Here is a 21,005-nt window from a genome sequence, read left to right as displayed (position 1 = left end):
AGGAGGGAGAGAGGGGTGGGTGTTCCTGAGGGAGAATGAGGGTTCGTGCCCCACCCACCTGCTGGCTCTGGGCTCCTGTGCTGGAGTGCCCCACCCACCTGCCGGCTCTGGGCTCCTGTGCTGGAGTGCCCCACCCACCTGCTGGCTCTGGGCTCCTCTGGGCTCCTGTGCTGGAGTGCCCCACCCACCTGCTGGCTCTGGGCTCCTCTGGGCTCCTGTGCTGGAGTGCCCCACCCACCTGCTGGCTCTGGGCTCCTCTGGGCTCCTGTGCTGGAGTGCCCCACCCACCTGCTGGCTCTGGGCTCCTGTGCTGGAGTGCCCCACCCACCTGCTGGCTCTGGGCTCCTGTGCTGGAGTGCCCGACCCACCTGCCGGCTCTGGGCTCCTGTGCTGGAGTGCCCCACCCACCTGCTGGCTCTGGGCTCCCCACCCACCTGCTGGCTCTGGGCTCCCCACCCACCTGCTGGCTCTGGGCTCCTGTGCTGGAGTGCCCCACCCACCTGCTGGCTCTGGGCTCCTGTGCTGGAGTGCCCCACCCACCTGCTGGCTCTGGGCTCCTGTGCTGGAGTGCCTCATCCACCTGCTGGCTCTGGGCTCCTGTGCTGGAGTGCCCCACCCACCTGGTGGCTCTGGGCTCCTGTGCTGGAGTGCCCCACCCACCTGCTGGCTCTGGGCTCCTGTGCTGGAGTGCAGCTCAGCAGGGGAACACCTGTCAGCTCCCGGGGAGGGGAGAGGGTTCGTGCCCGACCCACCTGCTGGCTCTGGGCTCCTGTGCTGGAGTGCAGCTCAGCAGGGGAACACCTGTCAGGGGTCAGCTCCCGGGGCGGGGAGAGGGACCGGGACAGACACGCCCGGCCCAGGCGAAGCTTGCCCTCGGCTGCGAGGCGATGCGGGTGGTGGGCCTCCGAGCCTCTCTGCTCCGCCCCGCCCCGCCCCCCGAGCCTGACTCAGGAGCGGCGAGAACAGAGGATACAACACGTGGGAAGGGTCTGGAGCGCACGGCGTGATGTCTCGCAGGCCGCTTCATTAGTTTGTAGCCGCAGTCCACTGTTCTTGCAAGTGTGGACAACCGGATTTATTGATGAAGTTGTAAAAGTACTCGTTCCTCTGGCAAAACTGTAATGGAATTAAATTTGAAGAGTGTTCTGGTCTCCACTCAGGTTGATTTGTAGACCGTAGCTAATTATCTTCACACTCGAAGGTCTGTTGGGGAGCGGTTCAGCTAAACGCTAGTCCAGTTATAGGTAGGTGTGCTCAATATTTAATTAGCAGATCTGGGCTCTATTTCTTTTGTCACCTGTTCTATTAATATTTTATAGTGTTGCTTGTAAAATAGTAATGGAAGAGGCTTCTTTGTGTGACGATTTTATTTTGTAAAATACAGATACAAACTTTTAGGTTACAGCAGTATGTCTGTTAGGTTCTCATACAAATATGGTATAGATCTAGTGCATAGTAAATTTTGGAAGTCCAGATAAATGTTTTAATGATCATTTGTCATCTCATTACCCTCAGATAATCTCACTACCCTCAGATAATCTCATTACCCTCAGATAATCTCACTACCCTCAGATAATCTCATTACCCTCAGATAATCTCACTACCCTCAGATAATCTCACTACCCTCAGATAATCTCACTACCCTCAGATAATCTCACTACCCTCAGATAATCTCACTACCCTCAGATAATCTCACTACCCTCAGATAATCTCACTACCCTCAGATAATCTCACTACCCTCAGATAATCTCATTACCCTCAGATAATCTCACTACCCTCAGATAATCTCACTACCCTCAGATAATCTCACTACCCTCAGATAATCTCACTACCCTCAGATAATCTCATTACCCTCAGATAATCTCACTACCCTCAGATAATCTCACTACCCTCAGATAATCTCACTACCCTCAGATAATCTCATTACCCTCAGATAATCTCATTACCCTCAGATAACCACCGTTAACAGTTTCCATGTGTTTCCTTCCAGGCTTTTGTTTCAGCCCCATATATTTTATAAGATTGCGCTTATAATTTATGAGAAATTTTGTATCTTGCTTTTAATATTAGCCACACTGTACTTTCTTTCCTTGATCGCTCAAATTATTCAGCAGTTCTGAGCTGCGGTGACATATCGACTCCGCTCTGGACAGTGCAGCTAGTGAGAGCTTTGTGAGATGCCCATTTGTTTGGACCCTCCGAGGCGTCGCATGGCTGTTAGGAGGGCTGGGTTCCGACTCCCCCTCCAGCCAGCCGGGCCCCGGGCCTTCCGGGACTGCCTGCCCTCCAGCCGGGCACCCTCCTCTGCTCCCTCCCGCTCTCTGGGCTCCGACTCCCCCTCCAGCCAGCCGAGCCCCGGGCACCCTCCTCTGCTCCCTCCCGCTCTCTGGGCTCCGACTCCCCCTCCAGCCAGCCCTCCAGCCGGGCACCCTCCTCTGCTCCCTCCCGCTCTCTGGGCTCCGACTCCCCCTCCAGCCAGCCGGGCCCCGGGCCTTCCGGGACTGCCTGCCCTCCAGCCGGGCACCCTCCTCTGCTCCCTCCCGCTCTCTGGGCTCCGACTCCCCCTCCAGCCAGCCCTCCAGCCGGGGCCTTCCGGGACTGCCTGCCCTCCAGCCGGGCACCCTCCTCTGCTCCCTCCCGCTCTCGGCTCTGACTCCCCCTCCAGCCAGCTCTCCAGCCGGGGCCTTCCGGGACTGCCTGCCCTCCAGCCGGGCACCCTCCTCTGCTCCCTCCCGCTCTCGGCTCTGACTCCCCCTCCAGCCAGCTCTCCAGCCGGGGCCTTCCGGGACTGCCTGCCCTCCAGCCGGGCACCCTCCTCTGCTCCCTCCCGCTCTCTCAGCTCTGACTCCTCCTCCAGCCAGCCCTCCAGCCGGGCACCCTCCTCTGCTCCCTCCTGCTCTCTGGGCTCCGACTCCCCCTCCAGCCTGCCCTCCAGCCGGGCACCCTCCTCTGCTCCCTCCTGCTCTCTGGGCTCCGACTCCCCCTCCAGCCTGCCCTCCAGCCGGGCACCCTCCTCTGCTCCCTCCCGCTCTCTGGGCTCCGACTCCCCCTCCAGCCAGCTGAGCGCTTTCTGCTTCTTGATCTCTCCTTGCAGGAGCCTCTTCCTCTCCTTGAATGCCTCACCGCCCCCGGTCATTCTTCAGCTATCTGCTCACTGTCCAGTCCTCGGGACAGCCTGCCCTGCCCCTTAGGGAGGTCATTCTGCCCTGTCCTGGGCTCTTCCTGGATCCTGCCCTTTTCCCTCATGGTGGGGGCCCAGGGTCTTTATCTGCTCACGTTCACAGCTGCTCGGCTGGCCCATGGCTCCTCTAGAAGGTTAGCTTCAAGAGCCCCCGTTGTATCCCCAGTGCCCAGAATACTTCTCTCAATGAATGATTGAATGAATGAGTGAATGAAAAAAAGAAGTTCAAAGCCATCTGCTAGGTTGGGTCCCTCAAACAGCTTCCCACTCTGAACTGTTGTGAGAATCAGCTCAGTGATCCACCTTCATTTGAATCCTGTATTCTTTCTTTCGATCCAAGAGGTCTGGCCTTCCAAACTGACTGCCTGGTTGCTTCCTGGTGTGGAGGCGGAGGGCCGCTCTCTCGCTGAACAGGGACACGGGCAGAGTGAGCTAGAGGGAATCGCGTGGGCACGGCATCAGCCCGTGCGTCAGCGCACCGCTGCGGTGTGTGGCTGGCACCGGAGTCAGAGGCGGGCTGCTCACCCCCTTCATCAGATCCACTCCCCTTCGTGGGAGGCAGGGCGCCTGGTGAGGACTTGACCGGGGATGTGTCTAATAGCCAAGCCGTCGCAGCCAGAAGATTCTCTGAAGACCATTTATGATGTGTTTGTTTAATTAACGTTACGATTCAGGATTTCTTCCTTTGGTGTTCTCTGCACCGATAAAATGTACCACATCCTGGATATCTTTATCATCGGGGATGGATCCAAATGAGTTTCTTAAATTAGCCTTGGGCTGAGCATATAGGTGTCCCAGTAACTTTCACGTCTGAATATTTTAATTACACCCAGTGAATTGTACACCCTGATGTTTATGGACTGCCATCCATTTAAATATTTTTAATTTAAGGATGAGGCAGCCTGTGTTGCTCAGACGTGGTTGTGTGGATAGTTCCCTACGTTCGGTGGGTGCGGCTTAGTGATGTCCGGTGAACAGCACTGCAGGGCGACTGGTGTTTCTGAGGACCTCCCCAGGGAACCTGGTGCACTGCCCACGGGGGTGGGGGAGGAGGAAGCCCCACTGCCCTCTGGTCTCATCTGCCCATTCCTCTCCCCGTGCACGTTGTGGCAAGCACTTCGGTGATCATCGCTTGATGTCAGAAACAAGATGTGACTGTTCGTACAGTAATGGAAGCCCCACAGGGGGTCTCCTCTACGTGCATGGTCTCACACTGTGGCGGGCGGGGGTGGGGTGGGAGGGTGGTGCACACAGTATTTTTGCACCATTTAGAGGATGAGCAGGAACACGCAGGCTCTGGAGGCAGACGGGGTGCACGGGTTCAAATCCCGGCCTCACCACGCACTCACTGTCTGACGGTGGGCGACCGCTCAGTTCTCACACCTGTACAGTGGGTATAGTAACCGGGTTGGGGTTAAATGCTCAGCACAGGGTTTGGCCTATGCTCAGGCCTCGGTAACTGTTAGCTCTTACCATCACCATCTCCGTCAGCACGCCCGTTGCTGCGGTGACGGGGCAGGGCTCCTGGGGTGGACCGTGGCTTCCTCCCCGCCACATACGTGTGTGAGCTCTGACGCAGTGCCCTGACAGCGTTGATTAGTAAGCGACGTAGGAGGTTAATAACTGACAACTGCACGGCAGTCTTACTGACCCGGTCTGAGTTCAGAACCAGTTGTGATGGCGGAGGACGGAGATTCTCTATTGCAGGGCAAGCGAGCATGGTGTGAGTCAACCCAGAGCGTCCTGGGACTGCGCTGCAGCACCAGGCAGCCTGACTAGCCCCCCTGAAGTCTCCGGCCACTGCTGGCCAGCCTCAGGGGTGCCCACCTGACCGAGAACTCCGTATCCCGTGCTGTCCACGGGCAGGCAGACACACCCTCACCTCTCAGGCGTGGAGAGGCACCTCCGCTGGGGAAGGCATGGTTCTGGTCTTGGCTCTGGTCAGATACGTCCGATCACCTTTCCTGGAAAGGACCGGGGTCTTTCACCCGTGGGTGGCCCTCCCGTGGACACGTGCAGCACAGGGCAGGGCTGTCACCCTGATGGCTGGAAACGAATGAGCAGGTCTGGACTGTTGAAGCTGGCGAGCAAGCGCAAGGGGATCGTACCCGTCTCTCGGAGCAGACCGACCTCACTCGTTAGGGCTGGCCCGTTAGGCCCCCGGGATCCAGGCAGGTCAGCTCTGGGGCACAGCTGGTTGGTGTGTGTGTGTGTGTGTGTGTGTGTGTGTGTGTGTGTGTGTGTGTGTGTGTTGTGTACGGCACACTCATCTTCCTCCTCCTGCCTCCCTCTCCCGTTCTCTGCCGCCACTCACCCCTCTGCTTCAGCAAGTTTCTCAGCCGCCTTCATCCAGGTTAGACGTGCCCTCCTCCTCTCCCCTGGCTCACGGGCCCCTCAACACGCACATGGTGGTGCAGCCATGTGCTCACCTGTCCTCAGCCCCCCCAGGCTGTGAGCTCCTGGGAAACAGGGACCACTCTTCCATCCTCGGATGTGCCTGGTTCACTAGGTCCTCCGGTCCGGCTAGCTTGTGGGTGGATGGATCCTTCTACCCATCCATCCATCCATCCATCCATCCATCCATCCATCCATCCATCCATCCATGTACCCATCCATCCATCCATCCATGTACCCATCCATCCATCCATCCATGCATCCATCCATCCATCCATCCATCCACCCATTCACCCACCCGTCCATCCACCCACCCACCCATCCACCCGTCCACCCATCCACCCATCCACCCACCCACCCGTCCATCCACCCATCCACCCACCCACCCGTCCATCCACCCACCCACCCACCCGTCCACCCATCCACCCATCCACACACCCATCCGTCCATCCGTCCATCCACCTACCCACCCACCCACCTGTCTACCCACCCATCCACTCATCCATCCGTCCACCCATCCACCCATCCACCCACCCACCCGTCCATCCACCCACCCACCCACCCGTCCACCCATCCACCCATCCACACACCCATCAGTCCATCCGTCCATCCACCTACCCACCCACCCACCTGTCTACCCACCCACCCACCCGTCCATCCGTCCATCCACCCACCCATCCACCCACCCATCCGTCCATCCATCCACCCATCCACCCATCCATCCATCCGCACACCCACCCACCCACCCATCCGTCCATCCATCCACCCATCCACCCGTCCACCCACCCATCCATCCATCCATCCATCCATCCATCCATCCACACACCCACCCACCCACCCATGCACCCATCCACTCATCCATCCATCCACCCACCCATCCGTCCATCCACCCACCCGTCCACCCACCCATCCACTCATCCATCCATCTACCCGCAGCCCCGCTTAGTTCACTTTCGCACCTTCCCGTGTTCGGCTCGTCCGCAGGAACGTCCTTCTCCGCCCTGACAGTGCTGTCGTCTCTTTCCAGGCTCGGGCCCACCCAGCTGAAGATCTTCACCTGCGAATACTGCAACAAGGTCTTCAAGTTCAAGCACTCGCTGCAGGCCCACCTGCGGATCCACACCAACGAGAAGCCGTTCCAGTGCGCCCACTGCAGCTACGCCAGCGCCATCAAGGCCAACCTCAACGTGCACCTGCGCAAGCACACCGGCGAGAAGTTCTCCTGCGACTGCTGCTCCTTCACCTGCCTGAGCAAGGGCCACCTCAAGGTGCACGTCGAGCGGGTGCACAAGAAGATCAAGCAGCACTGCCGCTTCTGCAAGAAGAAGTACTCCGACGTCAAGAACCTCATCCGGCACGTCCGCGAGGCGCACGACCCGCAGGACGCACAGGTCCGGGACGCCCTGCACGAGCTCGGCCTCCTGACCAGGGAGGGCAAGCGGCAGCTGCTCTACGACTGCCACATCTGCGAGCGCAAGTTCAAGAACGAGCTGGACCGCGACCGCCACATGCTGGTCCACGGCGACAAGTGGCCCTTCGCCTGCGAGCTCTGCGGCCACGGGGCCACCAAGTACCAGGCGCTGGCGCTGCACGTCCGGAAGCATCCCTTCGTGTACGTGTGCGCCGTCTGCCTCAGGAAGTTCGTCAGCTCCATCCGGCTGCGCGCCCACATCCGGGAGGCGCACGGGGCCGCGCCGGAGGCCTCGGTCTTCACCAGCTCCATCAACCAGAGCTTCTGCCTCCTGGAGCCCGGGGGGGACGTCCAGCAGGAGGCCCTGGGCGGCCAGCTGCAGCTGGCGGAGGCGGAGCTGGTGCTCCCGGGGGTCGGCGCGCCCAGGGGGACGGCCGAGGAGGCGCGGGCGGAGCCGGAGGCCCCGCGGGAGGTGGCTGCCCCGGCCGGGCCCCTGGCCACCGCCTCCCGGGGCGAGAGCAGCGCCCTGCCTCCTGGGGAGCTGGACGCCGCGGCGGTCCCCTCGGACCTTCACTCCAACGCAGTCGTGTCGGGCGAGTTGTTGAAAAATGACAGCTCCTCCGCGGAGGCTCCCGCTGCCCCTGAGAAGGCCCCGTACACCCAGCCTGGAGGCTCCGCCCGGACTCCAGGGGACGAAGTCGCCATCCTGCTGCCCACGGCCGGAAGCCCGGACGCAGACCAGGAGGCCCAGGGCGCCAAGAGCCCACCCCGGGGAGGGCGGGAGGCCGCCGCCCTCCCATCTGAAGGGCCAGAGCCCAGTGGGTGTCTCAGGTCAAACCCAGCCGAGGCCCAGGACCTCCCTGCGGCAGCGGGTGGGAGGGCTGCGGCCCTGGGCCCGCCTGGCCTTTGCAGCCCTGTCCCCGAGCACCGGGCTAACATGAACGCGTTCATGCGGATCCTGGACAGCTTGCAGAAGAGGCGGATGGACACGGGCCTGCGCGAGAGGATCCGGAAGGTCTACGGAGACCTGGAGTGCGAGTACTGCGGTAAGGAGAGGAGCAGGGCCCCCGCCCGGCCTCGGGGCACCTCCCGTTCGAGTGGAGCTCCCGCCTCTGCGGAGAGCAGCTTCTAGACGAGCTGTCCTTTGTTGGTGGAGAGCGAGGGGTGGCCGCCCGTGGTGAGGTCTTTGTGAAGGTGGCCAGGGTGACGGCAGCCGCCGTGTGGGCTCCCTCAGGAGTGCAGGCAGGCAGAGGGTTAGCCCAGGGCCTCCGCCAGACCTTTAACTGAGAAGAGTCTGTCTTCTGGCACGTGACACGTGGAACGTAGGGCTTGAAGTGGTGGCCGAGGCCCAGAGGAGCAGAGACAGGTTACAGAAGCGGCTGCGGCTCCTTGTAGGGAGGCCCTGAATGGACCCTCCCAGCCATAGAGCAGCACGGCCTCTGAGCGCCCAGAGAGCCGGCAGCGCAGGGAGCAGGGGGTCTGGCTCGGCCTGGTGACCCCAGCAGTCACCAGCGTTCACAGACTCTTTGATTTATGCATATGCATAATACTGTTGGGCACCATAATTGGTCCTCGGTAGACATCCGTGTCTCCCTCTCATCGCTCGGACATCGGGCGGAAAGAGTCGCGCCCCTAGTGTTTGCTGCCTCCCGCCTTTTAGAAGTAATTTGCAGACAGAAGTGTGGTGGAAGTGTGAAGGGTGACAGTCTACAAGAAACTTCCTTGTTCTCACGTGAAAAATATTTTTTTAGGCAAACTTTTTTGGTACCAAGTGCATTTTGACATGCATGTCCGCACCCACACCCGGGAACATCTGTATTATTGCTCCCAGTGTCATTATTCTTCCATCACCAAAAACTGCCTTAAACGCCATGTAATTCAGAAACACAGTAACATCTTGCTGAAGTGTCCCACTGATGGCTGTGACTACTCGACTCCAGATAAATATAAGCTGCAGGCCCACCTTAAAGTGCACACAGAGCTGGTAAGTAGAAGCCCGAGTGGCCGCCCCGTCCCCCCTGGGTGCTCCTGGCTTGCTCACTTTTGTGCCCGTGTGGAGGTGTCCCGCTTTGTGGTGATCCGGCGTGTTCGCGTCCACCCCAAGACCGGGGGGCCCGCTCACAACGCAGGCTCTCCGCCCCAGGGTTCCTTTCTTCGGGAGCGTCTCTGCAGTGGATGGAGAAAGGATGAGACTGAGTAAACTGGCTTCCTGTGCAACGTTGTCAGCACGGGGCAAAGTCTGAGCAGGTGTACAGAACAGAAAGGAAACAAGGGTCTCTGCAGTGCTCAAGAATCACTGGTAAACAATAGCAACAGTGGCTGCCACTAGGCGTTGTGGAGAGGTCAAATCAGGCAGCGTCTGTCAAGTGTGAAGCACAGGGCTCCATCGTAAGAGCACAGGCAGTGCTGACGACCGCTAGCGTCTAATAGTTGTGTGACAACTAGGAAATCAAGAGAATATCTGTGCAGTAATTTCTAAAAAAGTGATGTGTTTATTCATGGTGCTGTTAATCTTCATGGTGGAAAATTTAATCATTTGGTAGGAGATTGTGTAATACAGTAAATGAATGTATTTTTGCGAATCCTCCCTAACCAAAGAGGCCGACCCTTGAGAGCTCTGAGATGAAGCCGTCCAGGGGCACAGCTGGCCCCGGGGACGGCTTTGTCCTCACAGCTGTCCCTGGGGGTGGCTCTGTCCTCGCAACTGGCCCTGGGGGCTATTCTGTCCTCACTGATGGCCCCGGGGTGGCTCTGTCCTCACTGATGGCCCTGGGGCGGCTCTGTCCTCACTGATGGCCCCGGGGCGGCTCTGTCCTCACTGATGGCCCCGGGGCGGCTCTGTCCTCACTGATGGCCCCGGGGCGGCTCTGTCCTCACTGATGGCCCTGGGCGGCTCTGTTCTCACTGATGGCCCCGGGGTGGCTCTGTCCTCACTGATGGCCCCAGACGGCTCTGTCCTCACTGATGGCCCTGGGACGGCTCTGTCCTCACTGATGGCCCTGGGGCGGCTCTGTCCTCACTGATGGCCCCAGACGGCTCTGTCCTCACTGATGGCCCCGGGGTGGCTCTGTCCTCACTGATGGCCCCGGAGCGGCTCTGTCCTCACTGATGGCCCCGGGGCGGCTCTGTCCTCACTGATGGCCCCGGGGCGGCTCTGTCCTCACTGATGGCCTTGGGACCTCTCTGTCCTCACTGATGGCCCTGGGCGGCTCTGTCCTCACTGATGGCCCCGGGGCGGCTCTGTCCTCACTGATGGCCCCGTGGTGGCTCTGTCCTCACTGATGGCCCCGGGGCGGCTCTATCCTCACTGATGGCCCTGGGGCGGCTCTGTCCTCACTGATGGCCTTGGGACCTCTCTGTCCTCACTGTGCTCCTGTGTTACCTAACAGGTGGCACAAAGTGGGCCTCCCAAAGCTTGGTGTTCATGTCACTGATCTCTGATGTAAGCATTGCTAGTACGGTAGCATTTTGTCCCTAAGGGTGATGGCAGGTGTTTCAGGTCTTGTGGGTAGGTAAGAACATGCCCTTTGGGGTTTGACAGTGGATTCAGATACTGTCTCTAGCATGTGCACAGTGTGATGCTGGACAGGTCACCTGTCCTTTCTGAGACTTGGTAGCCATCTGTATAAAATATATATTCAAAAGTATTTTTTCTAAGCAACACACACACACATATACTCACATATGTACACACACATGTAAACATGTGCATAGCCACATGTGTACGCACAGATTCAAACATACATTTACACATGCGCACACAGACATGTACATGTGTATACATGTGTGCACACAGGCGTGTACATACACACATAACTATGCACAGGCATGTGCATGTACACATGCACATGTGTATTTTTAAATGACTTTTTCCAGTCACAGTTGACATTCAGTATTAGGGTTAGATATCCAGCATAATGGTTAGACGTTTATATATTTAATGATGTGATCCCTTCGGTAGGTTTCATACACGCCTGTACACATACACTGTACACAATTGTAAACACAGTACCACGTGCACACACATGCTCACATGTGTATGTGTGCATGGCTGTCAATCTGCTAGAGTTCCTGGGAGGTGGAAGTGGGACACTTTAGATAAAGGACTTGTCTCAGTGCTGGTGTTGCTGACATTTGGACCAGCTGGTGTATGCCACCTGGTTCTCCTTGGTACATGTCCCTGTCTCCTCAGCATGGCTGTCAGGGTGGTACTGCTTCCAGGACTCTCTTAGGACAGGGGAATGGGAGGTGGCAGAACTCATTCCTGTGACTTCACCACACACTCCCGTGAGCTCACGAGGAGTGAGGCCAAGATGAGAGCAGGGTTCTCGGGGGCAGCAGCCTGGGCCACAGCCGTTCAGACTGGGAACCAGACCGTGCCCCTGCAGCCTCAAGCTGAGTCATGCGACTGACTCAGTGTCCCCGTCCTCGGGTGAGGAGATGCATGCAGGTGTCTCAGCACCCTGCCTGGCCTGGAGCGAGCATGTCGACCAGGGCCTGCTACTGCTGGGCTATGTCCCCCACTTACCACTGTGGACCCGGTGGCCCTGGACTTGGAGAGTGACACGCACATGGCGGGCTGGCAAGAAGGAGGGGTGAGAAGAGGGTACAGTCTGGGTCTGCCTGTCCCCACGCCCGTTCTCCTTGTCTGTGGGGTGTGTCAGAGCGACTCCAGTCCCGCCCGGCTGAGTTCTTGCCCCTGGGAGTGGTGCTCAGCCTCCCAGCCGTGTCCCTGGGGCTCGTGATCAATGTGGGGGCGTCAGGGACATGCTCTCAGGTCTTCAGCCCCGATTCCATACGCTTTCAACCTTCTTGATAAAGTGGCGTTTAAACGAGCTTCTCTTTTCAACTTCCCATGGTTACAAATCTTCCTTCAAAGAGGCTCGCTCTCCAACAGTGGCACTCTGGGGGCACAGGGAGTGTGTGCTGGGGGAGAGGAAGTAGTTGTCACTGTCTCGTCCTGCGGTCCGGGCCCTCATGTGACCTTACTTAATTTTCATGCCCCCTCCAGGAGGTGGGCAAATGAGGAGACTTCTGTTGCAGTCACATGGTAAGTTGCCACAGTCACACTGTTGGTAAGGGACCTGTGTTTCTCCGTGACGCACGCTTTTTTTTTTTTTCTTCATTTTTCTGAAGCTGGAAACGGGGAGAGACAGTCAGACAGACTCTCGCATGCGCCCGACCGGGATCCACCCGGCACGCCCACCAGGGGGCGACGCTCTGCCCACCAGGGGGCGATGCTCTGCCCATCCTGGGCGTCGCCATATTGCGACCAGAGCCACTCTAGCGCCTGGGGCAGAGGCCACAGAGCCATCCCCAGTGCCCGGGCCATCTTTGCTCCAATGGAGCCTTGGCTGCGGGAGGGGAAGAGAGAGACAGAGAGGAAAGTGCGGCGGAGGGGTGGAGAAGCAAATGTACGCTTCTCCTGTGTGCCCTGGCCGGGAATCGAACCCGGGTCCTCCGCACGCTAGGCCGACGCTCTACCGCTGAGCCAACCGGCCAGGGCACGCACGCTTTTTTGACTGACCCACACTGTGGTATCACGTCATTTATTCCTGGAGGGTCTCTTGGTCACTTGTACATCGTTGGAAGGAATGCGGTAGACTTTGTCCCTGAGAATAGGGACTGTGTCGGTGCCTCCGTGCTGCGCATGACGCTACCACAGCGAGATGTGTGTGTTATCGCAGGAGAAAAGCAGGAATAGGGGAAGAAGGGAGTGTGGCTCCGTTGACCTTACAAGAAGGTGGTTTTCCTGGTTCCTGTCCACACTCCCGTTTGCTTAGAGGCTGTGAAGGTGTCTTTCAGTCTCTCCCCTGTGGACGGTGCACTTCCTCCACCGAGACGCTGTCTAAGGCGCGTGCGGAGGCAGGCTGGGGGTGTCTCCCCCTGCATGCCGGGCATTGGGATCTCAGGTACGAGGAAGGGCTGGGCCCGCCTTCCAGGTGCCCTTGGCTTTGTGGGGGACAAACAGGGGCACAGCCATGGCAATATGGCCGCAAGGGGGGTGGTGGCAAGCGAGGCCAACACAGACCGACCTGGAGAGGGCTAGGTCAAGGTAAGGGAGGGCTGCCTGGGGGAGGTGTTCTGAGTGTGGTGACAGGGAGGAAGTTCCCAGCAGAGTGGGCAGCTCAGACCGGGGAGCCTTCCACACCAGCACCTGCGTGCCGAGTGATGGACCCGTTCCCTGAAACTGATGCTCTCTGTTGCCACCGTAGTGGGATCGCTTCATTTGCAGAAACGCGTTCCAGTATTTTGAGTTTAGACACCGTTTGTCCTTTGAGCCTGTAAAGTATTTCTGTAGCAAAGCCACAGGTACCAGGACATGCCGACACGGTAGGACGGTGTTGGGTTATCACCGCTTCCTTTCCCCGCCCCGAGCCATAGGTCCCCACCCGTCTGCCTTCTGTCCCCGCGGCTTTGCCTGTGCCGGACATTCGGGTGGAGCAGCGGAGACAGGGCTGTGCCTCCATCCTCAGGTGGTGGTGAGGCTCCGACGAGGTGGCACGACTGAGCTCCGGGATGCGAAGGCCAGGGGTCCTCATCCAGGTGTCCCCGTCCGGGTGTCCTCGTCGGCTGAGGGCTCTGCTCAGGGGAGGGCTGGCTGGGTGGTAGTTGGCAGTGAGTCCCAGGGGGCTTGGCTTCCTTACCTGGGACCCAGGCAGTTGCAGCCAGGTGTGTGGAAGGTTTGGCTGGGCCCTCCTTCCCATTGGATCTGGGACTTAACCTGTTCTCAGCACAGATGCCCATACGCTGTAAAAGTAAGGAAATTCAAAATAAAACACCCACCCTGCCCCCGCCCCAGATGGACCTACAGACATCCAGGTCCCTTCCCGTCGTGGTAGGACTCCAAGGTAATGGGGCCGAGTCTCATGTGACTCTCGAAAACCATTTCTCCGCTAAGGGCTGGCCACCTAGTGACAGGAGGGCGTGCACACACCTCCTGCAGTTTCTCCCAGCACCTCCGGCCTCCCTGTGGGGCCTGGTTCCCGTGGCTCACAGTCACGGGTGTGTTGGAATCAAGGAAATGTGGGGACCTAGTCCAGGGTGTTTGTTGGTCAGTGACATTTCCGGAGCAAACCCACTTTCAAATCACTGTGCAGACACTGCGGAGGGAGCCCGGAGAGAGTGCATTTGTACGGGGAGAGAGGCTCTGGGTTCTGACGGACTGGGGTTCAGAGCCCATGCCCACGTCTGAGATCGGGGGTGAGTCGTGGGGCCTCCTTGAACCTCACTTTTCTCATCTGTGAGATGGAGGGAAGGCGCTGTGTCCAGTTCTTGGGGCTCTGAGGGGTAAACCAGGAACCCTGTGGAGCATACCCGGGTCAGTCTGCGGTCCCCGGGTCATGGTCCACTACAGGGTTGTCCACTCAGATTAGTGGACCTCAGCTGCTATATCCTACAAAAGAAACAGGATAGAATAAAATAGAAATTATCAGCATGTTCACCCACACCAAAGGTAAGTGTTATTTTGGGGGGGACCTTTGCTTCCGTGTTTTGGTATGTTGTGTGTCAGTATGTGTACATGCCTGTGTGGGGTGGCCATGTGAAACAGGTGACCTCCTGGGAGTCCCGTAAGTGAGTTTGTCAGTCACTGGCCCAGATGACGTAATTCATGACGTCCCGAATCGGAATCACAGAGCCATTGTTGTGAATGACGTTCCTGGTCTCAGACCTCTCTCCTGATGTAACCGGGGGACCTGGGACTCCCTTGATTAAATAAGTCTCTCCTGACGCAGACTTCTGAAGTATCAGGAAGTGGAGCATATGGTGGGTGTCCACAGTCTGTCTGTCTGTCCCCTTTATCTCCGGCTGGCGCTCCTCCTGCTCGGCTGACCTCGCAGGTAACGGCCGCGGAGGGCGCTGTGGCAGTGACGAGCCCGAGCAGGGCATGGCACGTGTTCGGTGTGGCCTTCTGATGCTCCCACTTGTAGGCGGTGCGGTGTGGCTTCACTCCCTGACCTCTCCGGCCCATTGCCAGTCAGGTGGGGATGACCGTCCCGGCCTCCAGGGCCACCGTGGGAGTTCAGTGAGATGAGCTCTGTCGGGGACACGCACGGGTCCTCGTTCTGAGGAGCAGGAGGAGCAGGAGACAGAGGGACACAGTCGTGGTGGCAGTGGTGCCTTCAGCCAGGGGTGACGCGCTCTCAACAAGTGTTTCAAGTTGGCGCTGGCCCGTTGCTGAGAAGTGCACCGTCTGTCTCTGGCTGTGAAGGTCCATGTAGTTTGAAAAGTCTCGCCTGTGCTTGCTGGGACTGCGCTACAGTCACGCTGCCAGCGAAGCACAGAGAAGGAGCGGGAGCTGCCTCTCAGGAAATAAGTGGGTTGGTCAGGCTCTAGGGGTTTTTTTCCAGTACAGGAAGATGTTGAACTTAGATGATGGGACAGGTCTTTCCTTTCCCGGAGCTGCAAGAGTGTGGTTTTTTCTTCCTCGATCACAGACTGGTTTGTTTCTGTGTCTCCCTGCTGGGCGGTTATCCACAGAGCCCGGGGCCTCAGGCCACTACAGTGTCCCGTGCACGAAACAGCTTCCTGTTAGCAGCCGAGGTCCAGAACTGAGGGGGCTCAGCCTGGCAAACCAGAGCTGCTTCCAGGGAGAGGAAGGTCCTTGAGCTGAACTCCCACACGGAGCGCATCTCTGGCTGTTTTCTAACTGTTCAGCTGGGTCCCGATCTCAGCGCCCTTCTCTCCTGTCTTCTCCATCCTGGTGCGTGCTCCGCGGTGATTGGTCCTTGAGCTGAACTCCCACACGGAGCGCATCTCTGGCTGTTTCCTAACTGTTCGGCTGGGTCCCGACCTCAGCGCCCGCCTCTCCTGTCTTCTCCATCCTGGTGCGTGCTCCGCGGTGATTGGTCCTTGAGCTGAACTCCCACACGGAGCGCATCTCTGGCTGTTTTCTAACTGTTCAGCTGGGTCCCGATCTCAGCGCCCGCCTCTCCTGTCTTCTCCATCCTGGTGCGTGCTCCGCGGTGGTTGTGGGCTCTAGGTGTTGGCACTTCTCCTTCTGTCCTGGCTCGTGAGCCCCTTGAGGACAGGGCCAGTGTCTCACTCACCCCTCATCCTCAGGGCAAAGCCTGGCGCAGGACAGGGCCCCCTGGAAGGTCTGAGGAAAGGAGGGGTGAGTCCACAGAGGACAGCAGGTCCCATCACTGTGGGCTTTTATTCCTGAGAAATTGGTCAGAGTGGACTCTCCCACCTTATATTTTTAAGTTGATATCAAATATTTTATAGGCATACTTATTTATGCGGTAGTTAGTGTGCGTGGCAGCTCAGAGGTGGAGCCCAAGGCATGGGGTTTGCCTGGAGTCGGGGGCGGGGCTCTGCGCACCCGCCCTGGCGCTGCACCTGCACCACCGGCTGTGGCCACGGCCTCCTGCTGCCGTCCCCCTTCTTTCCGAAGCTTGCGTTGCTTTGAAAGTCGTTTCCCTCGGAAGGAACAGACCCCCAGGGCTGGGCTCTTTCACCGTCAGCACGTGGGTCTCTCATTCTTGGCCTCCGTCAGGGACGCTTTTAACCGCCACTCTTTTTAAGTTTGCTTTGTCAGTTTGGGTTTTCATCTCGGGTACAGAACTGAGGTTTTGAAAAAAGGAAAATTAGATGAGTCCTAAAAGTGCATCCTTCTCCCGGCACCCTTTCCTGCGGCCTGTGTCCTTCTGACAATCTTCAAAGGCATCAAGAAGTGAGGGACCCCGATAAGCTCGATGATAAATGGCTTTCAGACTGTCAGAGATTAAAAGGAAAAAAATCAAATATCCAGGACTCAGGGGAGAGCACTGTAAACTCCTTCAAAGCCCTTCCGAAAGCCTCCGTCAACCCTGGTGACAAGGGCATTGGGGACAGCCCAGGTGGTGACAGGCCTCCTCCGGGATGTATGCCCGGCCCATGGCGTCCTTCAGAACATCGTTGTGAGCATGACTTCCTGTGTGCAGGTGCCGGCAGCGCTGAGGGGAGCTGGGAGGGTGACGGGCCCAGGGGGACAGTGACAGGAGCACCCTGAGAATCCCTGAGCCCATGGTGCAGTCTGGGCGGAGAGCTCAGGACGGCTTCACGGCAGCTGCCTGGGCCCTCTGGACAGGGGAGCTTGGCAGGCGTTGCTTGGAACCCAGGTGTTTGGTGGGAAATGTATCCACGCTCTGGTTGTTCAGAGAGACTTTTGTGTTCTTTTTGTTTTTAAATCTAAAGGACTCCTTGCTTAAGTGTACTCTGGGGAACAGCCGCTCAGGGGCCGTTCTGTAGCAGCGGCTCACCCACAAAGGAATCTGGAGGTACGTGCACTCCGGTCCCCCCCCCCCCCCCCCGGGAGGTTCCGGGTCTGGCCGGCGACAGGTCTGTTATCCGGGGCCGAGCTGCAGAGTGACAACGCTGAAATCGCAGCAGCAGAGTCTTTCAGACTGATTAAATGCTCTGTTCTGAGCACTTGGTGCGTTTCTTTTCATAAACTTTATTTTTTAGAGCAGTTTTAGGTTCACTACACAATTGAGCTGAGAGTACAGAGGTTTTTCGTAGACCCCTCTCTCCACACGTGCCTTGCACACCTGGAGTGAGTCCCACTTGGTCCTGGTCCTGGTTCTTGTTATACTTTGTCGGGTTTGTTATGTTAATGTTTTGTTGAGGGTGTTTTGCATCTGTGTTCATGAAACGTATCATCCTGTAATTCTTCTTTCTTGTAATGTCTTTGTTTTTGGTGTGAGGGTAATGCTGGCCTCCCAGAATGAGTTAGGAAGTGTTCCCTCTGCTTCTGTTTTGTATCAGAGATTGTCGAGAATTGGTGTCATGTCTTCCTTAGCTGTGAGGTAGAATTCACTGGCGAACCCATCTGGGCCTGGTGCTTTTTGTTTTGGAAGGTTATTAATTATTCATTCAATTTCTTGGGTAGATATAAGCCTATTCACATTGTCTGTTTCTTTTTGTGGGAGTTCCGGCAGATTGTATCCTTAAAGGAGTTGGTCTGTTCGTGTAGGCTGTCCAATCTGTGGACATAGTTTCTCTTAGCATTCCTTTACTAACATCCATATATCCATCCAGTCTGTAGTACGTCCCCTCTTTTGTTTTTCATATTCTTTCTCTTAGTCCAGCTAAAAGCTTAATGGTTTTATGGGTCTTTGCAAAGAACCAGCATTTGGTTCTGTTGTTTTGTTTCTTATTTTGAGTGTTATTATTTTCTATTTTCAGTTTCATTGGTTTCTGCTCTAGTTTTAATTTCTTCTGCTTACTTTAAATTTAATTTTCTCTCTTTTTTTTAACGTTTCTGCGGTGGAAGATTGCACGATTGACTTTGGGTTTTTCTTCTTTTCTGATACACACGTCGGTGCTGCGCACTCCCCCGAGCACAGCATTCCCCGCTCTGCACAGCTCCTGTGCTGCGTCCTGGTTTCACCCGCCGTGCTCAGCGCAGCCATGGCCTAGCCTGGCTGGGAAGGACAGAACGCCCTGGTGTGATCGGAGCGGTCCCTTTTCCCCTCCCCTGCCGGCTGTGGAAGACACCTCTTCTCTGACGGTCACTGTGAGGACAAGTTGAGCTCCTCAACCCACAGGGAAGCCTCACGAAAGTCTGGGGTCCTTCCTTGACAGGGTCCTTAACCCCTTGAGGGGTTCTTCGCTCTCACTGTTGTGCTGGTTCTCAGGGAGCTTTCTGCGTGTGAACTTTGGCTCCAGTAAGTTGTGGTTCTCTGTTTCTCCCTGCCCGCCTGTCCAGCTTGGGGGCATTGGTTGGCCCTACCACCTCCTGTCTCTTGTAGATCTGGGAAGAGGAGTTGGTTGCTCTTCTAGCTTGTTCCAGCTTTTATTTGCAGTTAGGATGGAGTGGCGATGTCCATGTTTCTCATGTGCTGGACCTCACACTGGAAGTCCATCTGCTTTCTCCTCCTTTTCGTCCCCTTTGTTTTCCTAGCAACCCTATGAAGGGGCAGCTTGTATGGACATTCTGAAGGAACTAAGGCATTGACATAGGTCACTTACCTAAAGCTGCCTCAGCCAGTAAGTGGTGGAAACAGGATTAGAACTCAGGGACTGTGAGCCTGACACCCTAGGGTCCAGAGGTCTGGTCTTGATGCCCAGCTGTGCTATGTGCTGTGTGCTGTGACCTTGGGCAGGCCCTTCTGTGCTGTGTAGGTCGGGGTGTGTCCAACACTCTGTGGCACTGTTGTCATGGTTCCTCAGTGGTGTGACAGACTGCACTGTGGTGGCCATGAGGATGGTATTCACTTACTGACACACGAGAAGCGCTTGGAGTCGAGCTGAGCTCGCGGTAGGTGCTCAGCACATGGCAGGAATGGTCACCCAGTGGACCCCAGCGAGCATGGCCTGTGTCTCCATCCTGCGGGCGCACGGCCAGCACCGTGCCTGGCCTCCCCGGCCCCTGCAAGTTCATAGGGATGTGCGGAGTCCTCTCCACCGGGCTCGGGCGCGCTGTCACCGTAGGCCTGCGGAGCCTGTCAGTGCTGGCCTCGCGTCCAGGGCTTGCCGTGGGTTTGCCATTTCCCCCCGCCTGACCAGCGTGTGCCGGGCCACCTTGCTGGACTGTCCTCCCTGTCGGGGACGCTGAGGGTGAGAGCGGGAATGAGCCCAGGTGCCTGGGGACTGACGGCCGCGAGCAGGAATGAGCCCAGGTGCCCGGGGACTGACGGCCGCCTCCCTCCACCTGAGGCACTGGCACCTGCGGTGTACGAGGTGGCGTCGGCTGCTGCGTGGTCTCCCTGCTCAGCCCAGCCTCCGCCGCACAGCGCACGTGCCGCATGGCGGGAACAACAGCCATGTGTGGTCCCACGGCCGGTCCTGGAGGCCAGGAGTCCGAGACCCGGGGGTTGGCTTGGTGGTCCTCCCGAGGCCGTGGGGCAGTGTGCTCAGGGCCTAGCTGGCGGTCTCTGGTGTCCCTGGCTTGTCGACGTGCCACCCTGGCAGGTCCCGCCTTCGCCGGCCCCGGGCGTCCTGCCTGGGTGATGCCTGGGTGCACATTCCCGTTTGAAGGACACTGGTCACACTGGACTAGGACCTGCCCTGATGAACTCGCCTTATGTAATTATCACCCTGTTCCTAAAGGAGGTCTGAGGCATCAGGGGCTAGGACTGCACATGTGTATTTGGGGACACAGCAACCCAGTACCCACCCTGTGGGAAAGCTGTGGTGGGAAACAGCCCCTAAGTGAGCTCTGAGCGAGAAGGCCGTGAGCAAAGGCCACAGCTTGGTCATTCACGGGAGCGTCTCCTTCACTGAGAATGTGGCACCTCCGTTAGCCGGGTTGGTGAGGCTGGCAGCATGCCGAGTGAACCCCTTACCTGCAGCCTCGTGGACACGGTCTTGGACGGCAGGAGGAGCCAGGTGGACATCCGTGCTCTTGGGTTCTAATGCGGCTTCTTCCTCGTAGCCCTTGGCCTCGGTGTATCAGTCTGTAATGTGAGCGTAGCAATGCCCGACCATGGAGAGAGGCTCAGTAACGTAGCTTCTGTGGGCCCCCTGAGCGCTGTGCACCGGGCGCTGGGGCACAGGATGCGCGCTGGGTCGTGGAGCAGCGCTGGTCTGTGTGTGGACTCAGGGCCCACCCTCCCTCCGCTGGCCCGGCCACCTCTTCAGGACTGGATCTCTCACTCAGCCGCATCCCCCCCTCTGGAAGGGAGGTGACATCGTCCCCCGAGGGGAGCCTGCCAGGCTGCGGGGGCCAGTGCAGGCTGTAGGTCACGTTCCCGGACAGGTGCATTGGGCGTCCAGCTCTGACGGTGGTGGTGGTGGTGGTGGCGGTGGCGGTGGAGGTGAGATTTCCTCAGAGCCCGGGCTGAAACAAGACAGGCGATTGATTATGCTCTCTTTCTGTTAAGGACAAAAGGAGTTATTCTTGTCCTGTGTGTGAAAAGTCTTTTTCGGAAGACCGATTGATCAAGTCGCACATCAAGACGAACCATCCCGGTAAGGTTACGCAGTTTAGAGCGGGAGGTCAGTTTTAAAATGCTTACGCTTGTTTTAAAACAGCATTGCATAAAACAAACAAACGCAGCGTTGTGTGTCCGCTGCACTAACCGGAAGTAAAGG

At 57.8% G+C, this 21,005-nt stretch overlaps 1 protein-coding gene across 1 annotated transcript in view; it reads left to right on the top strand.

Annotated features, from left to right (window-relative positions):
* Positions 1–21,005, top strand: part of ZFAT (zinc finger and AT-hook domain containing) — a 145,128-nt gene that overhangs the window by 57,240 nt on the left and 66,883 nt on the right. The window contains exons 7-9 of the mRNA XM_066379564.1: positions 6,603–8,032; positions 8,738–8,970; positions 20,795–20,882. Of these exons, the coding sequence (XP_066235661.1) occupies positions 6,603–8,032; positions 8,738–8,970; positions 20,795–20,882 (1,751 nt within the window). The remainder of the gene's footprint in view (positions 1–6,602; positions 8,033–8,737; positions 8,971–20,794; positions 20,883–21,005) is intronic.

Source organism: Saccopteryx leptura, chromosome 3 (genome assembly GCF_036850995.1).
Source record: "Saccopteryx leptura isolate mSacLep1 chromosome 3, mSacLep1_pri_phased_curated, whole genome shotgun sequence".
Taxonomy (NCBI): Eukaryota; Metazoa; Chordata; class Mammalia; order Chiroptera; family Emballonuridae; genus Saccopteryx; species Saccopteryx leptura.
Note: the sequence above shows the minus strand (reverse complement) of the source record. Positions and strands in the feature narration are given on the sequence as shown.